At 44.0% G+C, this 15000-nt stretch overlaps 1 protein-coding gene across 3 annotated transcripts in view; it reads right to left on the minus strand.

The window, feature by feature from the left end:
* The window catches only part of atp2c1 (ATPase secretory pathway Ca2+ transporting 1), a 32660-nt gene that overhangs the window by 17653 nt on the left and 7 nt on the right, over window positions 1–15000 (minus strand). Inside the window, exons 1-2 of one of the 3 annotated variants that reach the window (XM_058375754.1) lie at window positions 14879–15000; window positions 1–59 (exon numbers count right to left, since the gene is read on the minus strand). The exon at window positions 1–59 is cut by the window's left edge and continues 46 nt beyond it; the exon at window positions 14879–15000 is cut by the window's right edge and continues 7 nt beyond it. In XM_058375754.1, the coding sequence (XP_058231737.1) occupies window positions 1–59; window positions 14879–14902 (83 nt within the window). In that variant the 5' untranslated portion in view covers window positions 14903–15000. Of the gene's footprint in view, window positions 60–642; window positions 892–7734; window positions 8058–14878 lie in introns of those variants that run through there. The other 2 variants (XM_058375755.1, XM_058375756.1) reach the window with 2 other exon arrangements.

Raw genomic sequence — 15000 nt, forward strand, 5'->3', positions numbered from 1 at the left:
TTGGACGTTAGTACCGGGACCATGGTCTCATCTTCACTCTGGGATTGACTCTCGGCAAGCTGAAACACACACACACACACACACACACACACACACGGAGAGAGAGGACATTATAAGGTGTGTGTATATTTTTCTCCAGTGCTATTTTTTCATGTAAAGTTATTATTAATGTTTATCATCAGTAGTAAATGTAGCATTAAAAATTTTTTAAATATTTTTTTAAAAATTAGAAATATTTTTAGAACATAATACAAAAGAAAAAAATTACAAGACATCAAAAACATTTAAAAAATTAACTGAACAAAAAGAGAAAGAAAAGAAACAATGAGGGGAAAAAATGTAAAGAAGAAATAATAAGGGGAACAAAAAAGACAGAACAAAAGCCTAAAGATGAAAGAAAAAGAAGAGAAGAGAGAGAGAATGACAAGAATAAAGGAGGACTTCCTTACAGAATTCCTGCACATGAGTAGCCAGGAAATGACATCACACACATGACTATAACTGGTGGGGGGGGGGTGCAGACAGACAGACAGAGACAAAGACAGTGAGAGAAAGACAGACAGAGAGACAGAGAAAGGGACAGGCAGACAGACTGAGACAGACAGAAAGAGACAGACAGACAGACATATATGCACTACTCACAAAAAGTTCAGGATATTGGGCTTTCAGGTGAAATTTCAGGATGCACCTAAAATGCACTATAACCTTTCCAGGTGAACTTAATTTGACCTTCTCTACACTTCTGAATGCACGTCCAACTGTTCAGTGTTTCAGTACTTTCTGCAGAACTTGCTGTTCTCTAACAAGGTGCTTAACGGCAAAATTCACAACCGGTGTTTGATCCATGAATCCACCAATAAATTTTCTGGTTCCATTAGAATTGGTATTTAAACAGTCCTCTTCATCATACTGTTCACATTTTGACATCATGAGACCAAGACCACACCTAACAATTGATCAACAGAACCTCACCATTGTGAGGCTTCAAACAGGATGTTCTCAGAGGGAAGTGGCCACTGAGCTTAAAGTGTCACAGAGTGTCATCAGCAGGTTGGGACAGAGATACAGAGAGACTGGAAGAGTCACAGAAAGGCATAGAAGTGGACGTCCTTTGGCCACATCCCACGTTGATGACCGCTTCATTGTGAACAGTGCCCTGCAGAACCGGATGATGAACGCCACTCAACTCCAGGCACATTTAAGGGAGGTGAGAGGAACCCAAGTGTCATGTCAGACCATTCGAAACCGTTTACATCGGCGTGGTCTGCGTGCTAGACGACCTGCAAGGGTACCTGACCACACCCCCAGGCACAGGCGTCGGGCCAGGGAGCATTTACACTGGACGAGGGACCGGTGGGCCTCAGTGCTGTTCTCTGATGAAAGTCGATTCACGTTGAGCAGAAACGATGGACCCAACGATGTTGGAGACGTCAAGGAGAGCGCTATGCATCAGCCACTGTTGTGGTGGTGTTACAGTCTGGACAGGTGTGTCCACTCAATACAGAACTGACCTACATCTTGTGAATGGTACAGTGACAAGCCAATACTACCTGAATAACATCATTAATCCAGTCATTATGTCCCTGCATGAACAACACAGGCCTAATTTCATCTTCATGGACGACAATGCTCCAGCTCATCGAGGAGCATCATTAGGGAACGGCTGCTGGAGGCTGGGGTACCTCAAATGGAGTGGCCTGCACTTTCTCCAGACCCGAATCCCATAGAAAACCTCTGGGATCAGCCGAGTCGCCGTGTAGAGGCGCGTAACCCTGCACCCCAGAACCTCAATGACCTGAGAGCCGCCCTTCAAGAAGAGTGGAATGCCATGCCTCAGCAGACAATAAGTCGACTTGTGAACAGCATGAGACGTCGTGGTCAAGCTGTAATTGATGGTCAAGGGCACATGACAAATTATTGAGACATTTTTTGTTGTGGTATACCCTCCACTGTTGTTGGCTTTTATTTCAGTAAATTGTTTGAGATGAGGAAATCACCATTGCAGCTTCTACTTAAATGCCCTACTTTCATGATATAATATCACTGTAGTGTGAACTTTTTACATTTTCCATAAATTTCACCCAAAAGCCAAATATCCTTAACTTTTTGTGAGTAGTGTATGTATACAGGGGTTGGACAATGAAACTGAAACACTGGCCAATTTAGTGTTGGAGGTTTCATGGCTAAATTTGACCAGCCTGGTGGCCAATCTTCATTGATTGCACATTCCACCAGTAAGAGCAGAGTGTGAAGGTTTAATTAGCAGAGTAATAGCACAGTTTTGCTTAAAATATTGCAATGCACACAACATTATGGGAGACATATCAGAGTTCAAAAGAGGACAAATTGTTGGTGCACATCTCGCTGGCGCATCTGTGACTAAGACAGCAAGTCTTTGTGATGTATCAAGAGCCACGGTATCCAGGGTAATGTCAGCATACCACCAAGAAGGACGGACCACATCCAACAGGAGTAACTGTGGACGCAAGAGGAAGCTGTTTGAAAGGGATTGTATCCAAAAAACATAAAACCACAGCTGCCCAACTCACTGCAGAATTAAATGTGCACCTCAACTCTCCTGTTTCCACCAAAACTGTCCGTCGGGAGCTCCACAGGGTCAATGTACATGGCCGGGCTGCTATAGCCTTTGGTCACTCGTGCCAATGCCAAACGTCGGTTTCAATGGTACCAGCAGCGAAAATCTTGGGCTGTGGACAATGTGAAACATGTATTGTTCTCTGATGAGTCCACCTTCACTGTCTTTCCCACATCCGGGAGAGTTACGGTGTGGAGAAGTCCCAAAGAAGCGTACCACCCAGAGTGTTGCATGCCCAGAGTGAAGCATGGGGGTGGATCAGTGATGGTTTGGGCTGCAATATCATGGCATTCCCTAGGCCCAATACTTGTGCTAGATGGGCGTGTCACTGCCAAGGACTACCGAACCATTCTGGAGGACCATGTGCACCCAATGGTTCAAACATTGTATCCTGAAGGCGGTGCCGTGTATCAGGATGATAATGCACCAATACACACAGCAAGACTGGTGACAGAGTGGTTTGATGAAGATGAAGTGAAGTTGAACATCTCCCATGGCCTGCACAGTCACCAGATCTAAATATTATTGAGCCACTTTGGGGAGTTTTGGAGGAGCGAGTCAGGAAACGTTTTCCTCCACCAGCATCACGTAGTGACCTGGCCACTATTCTGCAAGAAGAATGGCTCAAAATCCCTCTGGCCACTGTGCAGGACTTGTATCTGTCATTCCCAAGATATATATATATATATATATATAAAGAGACAGAGAGACAGACAGACAGAGAGAGTGAGACAGACAGAGAGACAGATTGATGTAGTTATATCTCCTGGTTGTTTGGTGTAGGTGAACTCTGCAGTAATCTCATGGTCACTGTTCATCTCTGACCCTGAGTTCTATAATCTGGAGAGTTCTACTCTAAGTGAGTAAGTAAGTTCTACTCTAAGTGCCCCAGTGCATTCTGGGATTTGTGGTGTGTTTTGGCTAAAAACTCAAATTCCACTCAGCGCTAATTTTCCCCCATGACGCTCTTTCACATAATGTCACGAAATCCTCCGCCTCTCTTTCTATTGTTCTACAGATGAAAGCCTTTAATTCAGCATGAAGAGGCGGAGTTACAGAGCCGGAACCAGTCGGACCGGGCCGGGCTCTATTATACTGACATCTGCGTAGCGCTGATCCGTTCGATCCGGTTACTCAGCATTTCAGACATTCTGAGGAAAAACAACAACCAGCACAAAATTACACAAAAGTGTGTGTGTGTACTGCCTTTATTACAACACACACCACACACACTTCCAAACTCCACACAAGAACCTCAGCGAGTTCGCATCAGCAGAACTGCAGAACCCACGCATGGAACCCGCTAACCAGCTAGTGCAATGACTAGCCTACATGCTAACACTTGCAGAGAGAGAACACCATGCAGAGATCCTTTAATCATCAACAACCTCCAAAATAAACACTAATCAATTAATACAGAAAGAAAGAAATAAGTTTCTGAACACTTTGAGCTTGGTGACATCACTGAAGGCGGAGAGGTCAGCAGCTCAGTGAGGGTCAGCAGATCAGTGTGGTTTCTGAGGGTCAGAGAGTTTCTGTTTAGAGGAGAGAAAAGCAGGACGTCGGACAGGTTTGAGTTGTGAGGAGGCGAGAATGTGTGACAACATACTGCAGAAAAATGTACAAAAACAAAGAAACAAAAAGACCTGGATTCTCCTGTTCCTCTGTGTGTGTGTGTGTGTGTGTGTGTGTGTACAGGTCATGATGTAATTCTCACGCAACACTATGTTCTGCACATGCAATGTCTTACCACACACACTCACGCACACACTTAAACGGTGTAATCTAATAAACCCCACACCTGGACAGATGGAATCCCCACCCCCTGACAGATGTAACTCCACCCCCTGACAGATGGAACCCCACCCCCTGACAGATCGTTATTATCAATTCATTCGAATTTATGGTTTATGTCGATGCTGAAAAAACGAAAATCGATTTTCCGATTCCACTTTGGTTAGTCAGAGCGAGCTTCCGTAATTCTGCGACGCAAAGAGCTTGTTTCTAAGAGAGGCGCGGTTTCATCAGTCGGATTGAAGAACGGGCTGAAAGACGGGGAGGAGCCGAAAGTCTGCCGCCGTTTTCATATGAAATTTAAAGGGAACTGAAGCGATCATGAATTTGTGTAGAGTTTATAGAGAATCGCAGAATTCTTAGGGTGGCTGAATAGAAATGTTAAAAATGGCCTAGCGACGAATACGGCGGCAGACTTCAGCTCCTCCCCGTCTTTCAGCGTGTTCTTCAATCCGACTGAAGAAACCGCGGCGTCGCAGAGCGAGGATCAGAGGACGAGTGTGTGAGTGTGTGTGTGACCAGGAAGACTCGTATTTGTCTTGTTCAGTACTCAAATGTTATACACATCTCTGCAATACAGTGGAATGCTGCAATAAGTTTCCCATCCTACCCTGTTAGTCACACCTTTATTTTATTTATTTATATTTTTTACTATTATACTCTCATTGGGGGCGGAGTCCCCCTTAAATGAAAATCCTAGACTCGCCCCTGATTGTGCCGTATACACACATGTAAAATGCTGTCTGGCTCCTGTTTGGTTTTATTTAGCGTGTTAGTTTATTTAGCGTGTTAGTTGTGTGTTGAACTGATTTACAAAATTGTTTTTCTTCAGGGATTTTTTTTCAGGTGACAATTATTTATTTTATAAAAAGTGATTTAAGTTAAGTCTGCAGTTTGCACTTTACAAATCCCTCATATTTTGTTAAATTACTTTATTTTACTAGAATAATTAGAACTTGTAAAGACTGGTGATAGTTTGCATTTTATAAATCCCCAAAAAAGGTTTTTATGTTGTATTGATTATTGTTTTTCTAAAATAACAAAAAAAAAAAAATTGTTAGCGAAAGTAATTTTGGACTTTGCACTTTTAGACCAAAATGTTTGGTTATATTGTTTTTGCTCAAATTAAAAAAATCTATTCTATAGTCTCTAGTGTTTTATTAATTTTTTTTTAAAGAAAAATAATCGTTTTAAAAAATCAAATTTTGTTTTTAAAAAATCAGAGATTCAATTTTTTGGCCATATCGCCCAGCTCTAGGTATAACCCCACCACCTGACAGGTGTAACCCCACCCCCTGACAGATGGAACCCCCCACACCCAGACAGACAGAATCCCACCCCCTGACAGGTGGAACCCCAACACACAGACACACACACACACACACACACTAAGACACACACACTAAGACACAGACACACAAGTCTACCTGTTTAATTCACCTTTCTCTCCTTTACATTACTCCTCCAGCATTGATTATTCATCACACACACACACACACACACACACACACAAAAGCATCTTATCAGAGTCGGAGAGGATTCCCCGTAATTAAAAGTGATGTAAGAGTTCAGAGTGAATTAAACCTCAACCTGTTCACACACACACTTTTATTCTAATGCTAAAAATTTACATGAACATGAATAATTAAATTTATAAAACACAGACATTCTTAAATCTGATTGGTCAGAAGGTGAAGCTCCACCTGCTATAGTAACCACTCCTTAACAGAGTCGTGTACGGCATTCGCTCCAAGTGATCCAACTCTAAAAATCAATAAACTTTCAACACAACCCCCCCCACAAATAAACAAACCCACCCAACATGACCTTGCATCCTGATTGGTCAGCAGTTAAAAAGTTCTCACCATCACCTGAAACGTTTCCTGTAAACTGAACCGTTTTCAACACAAAACCCTGTCAGATGTAAACATAATCAAATCACAAGGAAGTGAATCTCTCAGCCTGAGCCTCTACACCGCCGCTGCCGCCGCATGCTAATCCTCCGGTGTGTAGAAGGATTAGCACTGTGTACTCCTGTAACTGCCCAGCATTCTGGATCTGATCTCATCACTCACACCAGAGGCTCTAATCACACCGAACCTCATCCTCACACATTTACCACAACCTCAAAACACACAAGAACCTGACATACTCTCAGAACCGCGAGACAGAACCAGAACCTGATCATCCTCATTCATCACAACCTCAAACACACAAGGACCTGAAAATAAATAAATAAATCAACAAAAATGTTACTAAAACAAAACAAGAAGCGGAAATACAGAGCTGCGAGGCAGAACCAGAACCTGATCATCATCTTTCCACACACCTCAGAAGATCTGAGGAATCACAGAGACCAACATCAACACTCATTTAAAATGTGTTCTTTAAGGCTCTTTAGGGTTCTTCAAGGTTCTTTAAAGTTCTACAGGGTTGTTTAAGACACTTTAGGGTTTTTTACGGTTCTTTAAGTCTCTAAGAGCCTTAAAGGTTCTTTAAAGTTCTTCAGTGTTCTTTAGGGTTCTCTAAGGTGCTTTATGGTTCTTTAAGGCTTCTTAAGGGTTCTTTAAGGTTCTTTTAGGGGCTCACTGGATCCCTCTGCTCTATAAGGGTTCTAGATATAATTATTCTACTTTTATATTAAGCTTGTAAACAGAATCTTTAATCAGTTCTCCAGAAGAACACATAAAGCACACAGTGTGAATCAAGATCTACAAAAAAAATTAAAAGAAAAGAAATAAGAAATAAAAATTAAATGTAAACGTTTCAAGCAACTTATGAAGACGTTCCTTAAGAGTCTGGTCGCTAAAACTTAATGATTATTTAGTTTATTCATATATTTTAGAAGAAGTGAAGAAGCAGTCAGAGTTCTAACGTTCTCACTGTGTGGTCAGCGAATACTCTAGATCCATCTCAACGTGGTTTTGTTCAATACTACAATAAACATTCACAAACAAATATAATCTTTATTTTTAAGAATTTTGAACAATAATGTTTATGAAATATTAAAAAACAATAAACCATTCAGCTGTGTGTAATAAAGGTGTCATTACAGCATTATTAACATGCAATGTGACGAGAGCAGTGCTCATGTGTAGAGGAATTTATCACAACATTGTTATTACTATGTAATAATCTACATAGTGCTACAATTACATCTGCTGCTAAGACACCAAGGAACAGGAATGTGTGTGTGTGTGTTCCCAAAAGTTACCGGCAGCTTCAGATATAAGTGTAAAACTTCTGAAGACTGAATCAAGCCTCTGAAAGAATCTGAAAAATCATTTCCTCCTGCCTTCAGTTCAGAGTAAACAAAACAAACAAATAAACAAACGAAATCTTACCATGGTCACTGCGCTGACCGCTCCGAGGAGCCTCCACACAGCAGGAAGGGGAAAAAAATTTAAAAAAAGGGAGAAAATGTGTCGCTCTCCTGTGAGGAGCGTGTGTGTGTGTGTGTGTGTGACAGAGTGAGAGAGAGTGAAAAAGAGCAAGAGAAACAGAAAGAGAGAAAGAGAGAGAGAGAGAGAGAGAGAGAGAGAGAGAGAGAGAGAGTGTCAGTAAAGTCGTGTTCAGAAAATAAACCCTCTGAAGTAAAACATCCATCCAACTCCTGAGTGTGTGTGTGTGTGTGTGTGTGTGAGGAAGAAAAGTGTGTGTGTTCTTGTGAAGTGGGAGAGGCGAAGCTCAAATCCAAAGCAAACAAGAGCAGCTGAAAGAACAGCGCTGAGACGAGACTGACAGAAACGTCACAGAAAGATCAGTGAACAGCCACGCCTCACACACACACACACACACACACAATACACCTGCTACACTCTGTATGGGTGTGTGTGTGCTTTATGTCTATTTCATTGTTAACTTTATTTCTATAAAAAAGGATCATTTCAATTATTAATTATAATAGTGTAATTCATTATTAATAACAATAATGAGATTATTCAAACACACACACACACACATTTATCATCTGAACATCTGCTGAGGATCTTATCTTCTTCACCTCCTCAGGTTCTATCTGATACAGGTTCTGGAATCCAGATGTTCCAGCTGCTCAGCAGAACCTCTGAGGGTGCACCCAGAGGAATATGGACAGTTCAGAGTGACAGCTGACCTCATCACCTGGACACAGGACACCACTGTGGTCTGATACCCTTCAGGACTGTGGTGTGTGTGAGGTGTGTGTGTGTAGTGTGTGGTGTGTGTGTGTGAGATGTGTGTGTGTGTGAGGTGTGTGTGTGTGAGATGTGTGTGTGTGTGAGGTGTGTGTGTGTGAGATATGTGTGAGGTGTGTGTGTGTGAAGTGTGTGTGTGGTGTATGTGTGAGGTATGTGTGTGAGATGTGTGTGTGTGAGGTGTGTGTGGTGTATGTGTGAGGTGTGTGTGTGAGAGGTCTGTGTGTGTGTGAGGTCTGTGTGTGTGTGTGTGAGGTGTGTGTGTGAGGTATGTGTGAGTGTGTGAGATGTGTGTGTGTGTGAGGTATGTGTGGTGTATGTGTGAGGTGTGTGTGTGAGAGGTGTGTGTGTGAGAGGTGTGTGTGAGAGGTATGTGTGTGTGTGTGTGAGAGGTATGTGTGTGTGGTATGTGTGTGAGGTATGTGTGAGGTGTGTGTGAGGTGTGTGAGGTGTGTGTGAGGTGTGTGTGTGAGTGTGTGTGTGAGGTATGTGTGGTATATGTGTGAGGTGTGTGTGTGAGAGGTGTGTGTGTGTGAGGTGTGTGTGAGTGTGTGAGATGTGTGTGTGTGTGAGGTATGTGTGGTGTATGTGTGAGGTGTGTGTGTGAGGTGTGTGTGTGTGTGTGAGGTATGTGTGTGTGTGTGTGTGTGAGGTGTGTGTGAGATGTGTGTGTGTGAGGTATGTGTGAGGTGTGTGTGTGTGAGGTCTGTGTGTGTGTGAGGTATGTGTGAGGTGTGTGTGTGTGTGTGAGGTATGTGTGAGGTGTGTGTGTGTGAGGTCTGTGTGTGTGTGTGAGGTATGTGTGAGGTGTGTGTGTGTGAGGTCTGTGTGTGTGTGTGAGGTATGTGTGAGGTGTGTGTGTGTGAGGTATGTGTGAGGTGTGTGTGTGTGAGGTCTGTGTGTGTGTGTGAGGTATGTGTGAGGTGTGTGTGTGTGAGGTATGTGTGTGTTTCTGTTTAATTGTGAGTCTCCCCTGAGGCAAGGCTTAACATTTGTTCAGGTTTTAATTTTTGACCATGATGAAGATCAGAGAGAGGATAAACATCTGGAGGAAGATCTGGTCATATCAGTTAGTGAGAAACGCTGAGTAATGTGAATAGTGTGTGTGTATGAGTGTGTGTAATAGTTAATAAATATTATTCTTTAATATGTATTGTTGCGATTCCGCCTGAGAGGAGGAATGTGGAGCAGCGTGGTTTTGGAGTGAGATTTTTGTCATAGCGTGACCTGAAGCATTGTTCCAGACATCAGCTGAGGCTCAGGAGAAGACAATAGAAGAGATTTCTGTGTTATAAATACACATTGAATGGAGCAGGTGGAGAGAACACCTCACCACACCCTGAGAACCTGCAGCAGAACCTACACACGTCATCAGCTCATCATCTGTCCACACACACAAACCGCTGGGTGAGAGAGAGAGCGTGTGTGTGTGTGAGAGAGATTGTGTGAGAGTGTGTGAGTGTGAGAGTGCGTCAGTGTGTTAGAGAGTGCGCGTAAGAGTCTGTGTGAGAGTGCATGCCACAGGGGATTAGATCACAGGGGTATCAGACCAGGGGGGATCAGATGGAAGGGGAATCAGCCGAGAGGGGGATCAGACCACACAGGGGGATCAGACTCAAGGGTATCAGACCAGGGGGGATCAGACTCAAGGGTATCAGACCAGGGGGGATCAGACTCAAGGGTATCAGACCAGGGCGGATCAGACTCAAGGGTATCAGACCAGGGGGGATCAGACTCAAGGGTATCAGACCAGGGGGGATGAGACTCAAGGGGATCAGACCAGGGGGGATGAGACTCAAGGGGATCAGACCAGAGGGGGATCAGACTCAAGGGGATCAGACTCAAGGGGATCAGCCGAGAGGGGGGATCAGACCAGAGGGGGGACCAGACCAGAGGGGGGATCAGACCAGAGGGGGGATCAGATGGCAGGGAGATCAGACAGCAGGGGGGATCAGACCCGAGGGGGGACCAGACTCAAGGGGATCAGACCAGAAAGGGATCAGATGGCAGTGGGATCAGACAGCAGGGGGATCAGACAGAGGGGGGATCAGACAGAGGGGGGGATCAGACAGAGGGGGGATCAGACTCAAAGGGATCAGACCAGAGGGGGGAATCAGACCAGAGGGGGGGATCAGATGACAGTGGGCTCAGACAGCAGGGGGATCAGACAGGGGGATAAGAGAGCAGGGGGGATCAGACCACAACCCTGAAACAGACTCATGTACATATCCACTGTATAACCTAAAAGGCTTTGAAGCTATAACATGTAGTGGTGTTAATCACAACACTCTTGTCAGGTACAGCAGCTAGCTGGAGTTTATAGAGCAGCTCCGGGTTTATCTCTGTCTCTTCCTCAGAACAAACCCTGATCTTCTGGTAGGGATGAAGAATGCTGACCTCAGCTGATGGAGTGAGAGGAACATAACATAAGATAAGATAACTCTGAGTGGACAGAATGATCGTCCAAACATGTGTCCGAGGGTCAATTCGTCTCCTGTGTCACACGGCAGAATCACACAAAAGTCACAGAGCTGAAGATAACACACACACAGATGACACAAGACCCCTGATCAGAGACACTCTTTATCTCCTCCTGCTCACCTTCACCTCCTTTCTTCTTCTCCCTCTATCTCCAGAGGAATAATGAAGGTATAAAACAACTTTCACTTCTTTATCCACAGAACTGGTTTGAGTTCTTACAGGAACACAGATTATTAACAACTTTATCTCTGTACATCTACAAGCTGTTACAGTACAGTAACACACACTCACTCACACACACACTCTCACACTCACTCACTCACACTCTCACACACTCTCACTCACACTCTCACACACTCACTCACACACTCACTCACACACTCACTCACTCACTCACTCACACACACACTCACTCACACACACACTCACTCACACACACACTCACTCACTCACACACACTCACTCACTCACTCACACACACACTCACACTCACACTCACTCACACACACACACACACACTCACTCACTCACTCACTCACTCACTCACTCACACACACACACTCTCACACACACACTCTCACACACACACTCACACACACACACTCACTCACACACACACTCACTCACTCACACACACTCACTCACTCACACACACTCACTCACTCACTCACTCACACTCACTCACTCACTCACTCACTCACACTCACTCACACACACACACTCACTCACTCACACACTCACTCACACACTCACTCACTCACACACTCACTCACACACTCACTCACACACTCACTCACACACTCACTCACACACTCACTCACACACTCACTCACACACTCACTCACACACTCACTCACACACTCACACACTCACACACTCACACACTCACACACTCACTCACACACACACTCACACTCACACACACACACACTCACACACACACTCACACACACTCACACACTCACACACTCACTCACACACACACTCACTCACTCACACTCTCACACACTCACTCACACACTCACTCACTCACACTCTCACACACTCTCACTCACTCACACACTCACTCTCACACACTCACTCTCACACACTCACACACACACTCACTCACACACACACTCTCACACACTCACACACACACTCACACACACACTCACACACACACTCACACTCACACACACACTCACACACACACTCACACACACACTCACTCACACACACACTCACACACACACACACACTCACTCACTCACACACTCACTCACACACACACTCACTCACACACACACACACTCACACACTCACTCACACACTCACTCACACACTCACTCACACACTCACTCACACACTCACACACTCACTCACACACTCACTCACACACTCACTCACACACTCACTCACACACACACACTCACTCACACACTCACTCACACACTCCTCACACACTCACTCACACACTCACTCCATTGATGTGTTGATGTGGTTGTGTGTTGATGTGGTTGTGTGGTGTGGGTCACTGAAAGGTGAAACTGGAAGGTCTGCAGGTTTTGTACTACATGGCCTGCTGTATGGTGGTGTGAACCACCACCATGCAGCACCGAGTGGAGGTGATGCACTTCAACAGAACACTCACTCTCTGACTCCCTGCACCTCACTCCCTGCCTCTGACTTCCCGCGTCTGACTCCATGTCTCTGACTCCAAGCCTCTCACTCCCCGCCTCTGAATCCATGTGTCTGACTCCAAGCCTCTCACTCCCTGCACCTCACTCCCCCTCTGACTAAATGCCTCGACTCCCCACCTAAGACTCCCCGCTTCTGATAGCCATTTATTAAAGTTCACTCAAATAAATGTAATGTGTGTGTGAGGTGTGTGTGTGAGGTGTGTGTGTGTGAGGTGTGTGTGTGTGAGGTGTGTGTGTGTGTGAAAAAAATAAAAATAAAGAAATAGACTTTCTGGAAATTCTGGAACAATCAGCGACGGTTCAATACACAAGCTCCACCCACAAAACTAACCCTTCTTGTTTTACAGCCTCTGAAGCAGGGAGTCATTTAAGAAATTCAGTGTTTCAGACACACAGACACACACAGACACACACACTCCTTCACTCTCAGTCCTCAGGTCCGGACTTTATTTCTCATCTCATTAGGAAATTGACTTCATCACGGTGTCAGTGAGAGCTGCAGCTAATCTGCTGCTCAGGGCGCTGGGTCATGTGATGGATTACATACAATATCAAATTTACAGCGAATAAATAATCCTGTATAAATATTCTCCAGTCTCAGTCTGTCGTTCTGAGGTGAGAAATCGGTCTGTGACCTGATTTTCTCCGAATTAATGCCAAAAAAATCTCCTTATAATCAGACTTTCACTTGGGATTATTTATAATAAAAATATTTAAAATAATTCCGTAGATCATAACGCGGTATAATCCTTCGGTCATATCGCCCAGCGCTAATAACATGCTCATAACTCTATGTTATTGCCTTAATAAAGTCAGTATCGTATATTTATACCGTCTAGATACCGTGATAGTATCATGTACCGTCCAGCGGCATATGAAGGCGGACGTGACGTCATGTACCGCGGTATCAACATCGATACTTGTGTTATAACGTGGGTTATTAAGAGTCATTGACTCTTAATAAGTTATTGTCTTATTTTTTACATTAAATGTTGTCTCATGCTCCTCATTAACACACCCTCTCAGTGTGTGTGTGTGTGTGTGCGTTACAGGAAGTGTAAAGTGAACTCGCTCGGCTAATCGGCTAGCTAACGCCACTGAAAGCTTTTTCAGCCGGATTATCTCGCAATAAAAATGTCATTTATCATTCAGTATATAAAATGTCATTATAACGTCCAGACACTGAGTATACACCACTTAAGCTGGCCAAACTTTTATTCAACAAAACACCGCCAAAACAGCCGTTTTTTTTCATTCCAGGATATTATAACAGCGCTAGCTAGCCTTAGCTACATTGCCGCTTCAACACGGGTTGCGTACCAAATAGTGCGCTGCTCCCTTACGTAGGCTCCCTACCTTACCGCCCGAAATAACGGCTCCTCTGCTCTTTTTAGTGCACTTCTTGTCCCACTGAGCGTGGATTGCGACCAAGCCGGATGGATAGAAAGATTTCCAGCGATTTATTTATTCAACTCCGTTGTCATTAAAAAAAAGTATTTTATACGGTTTTATACACCAAACTGATTAAATGTCAGATCTTATTGTGAAGTGTTGACACGAATTAAGCAAGAATGTTATAATGGAATGGGGTTAAGTTTCCAGTTCTTAAGAGTTGAATTGTTTTTATTGTAGTTATTGTTGTTTCTTGTTCATATGCATCAATAAAGCTGTAATAATAACGCCATCTATCTATCTATCTATCTATCTATCTATCTATCTATCTATCTATCTATCTATGTGTGTGTAGTTTGTGAACTATCTATACTGTAATATACCACACACACACACACACACACACACACCCCATATATTTTATTTAAGTACAAAACCCTGAATTCTCCCCCAGAGCGGGTTCATACCACATCACTGGCAGTGTTACTACTACTTAATGTCGCCACACTGCGTCGTAAACATCATCATGCTCTCCTTAGGACACATTAGTGCACTGGTGCTCAGGACACACACACACACACACACACACACACACAGATCTTTCTAATAAACCCTAATGATGTAAACAGCATCTGGAACGTTAACACCTCTCTCTAAACAACACCGGAACAGAATAAACCTCCTCTCAGGCTCCGGCGGAGACATTTTACTTCACAACAATCAGATAAAAAGGGGAAATATTCTCCATTACAACTCACCAGCAGCTCTTTTTTCTTAAGCATCTTCCGCAAAACCCACCGTTGGTTCTCGGGCGCCGGTTGATGACGTCACCGCCGTGCGTGTCGGTGTAGCGTAGCGATTTTTCCTATGGCATTTCTTA

Source organism: Hemibagrus wyckioides, linkage group LG23 (genome assembly GCF_019097595.1).
Source record: "Hemibagrus wyckioides isolate EC202008001 linkage group LG23, SWU_Hwy_1.0, whole genome shotgun sequence".
Lineage (NCBI taxonomy): Eukaryota > Metazoa > Chordata > Actinopteri > Siluriformes > Bagridae > Hemibagrus > Hemibagrus wyckioides.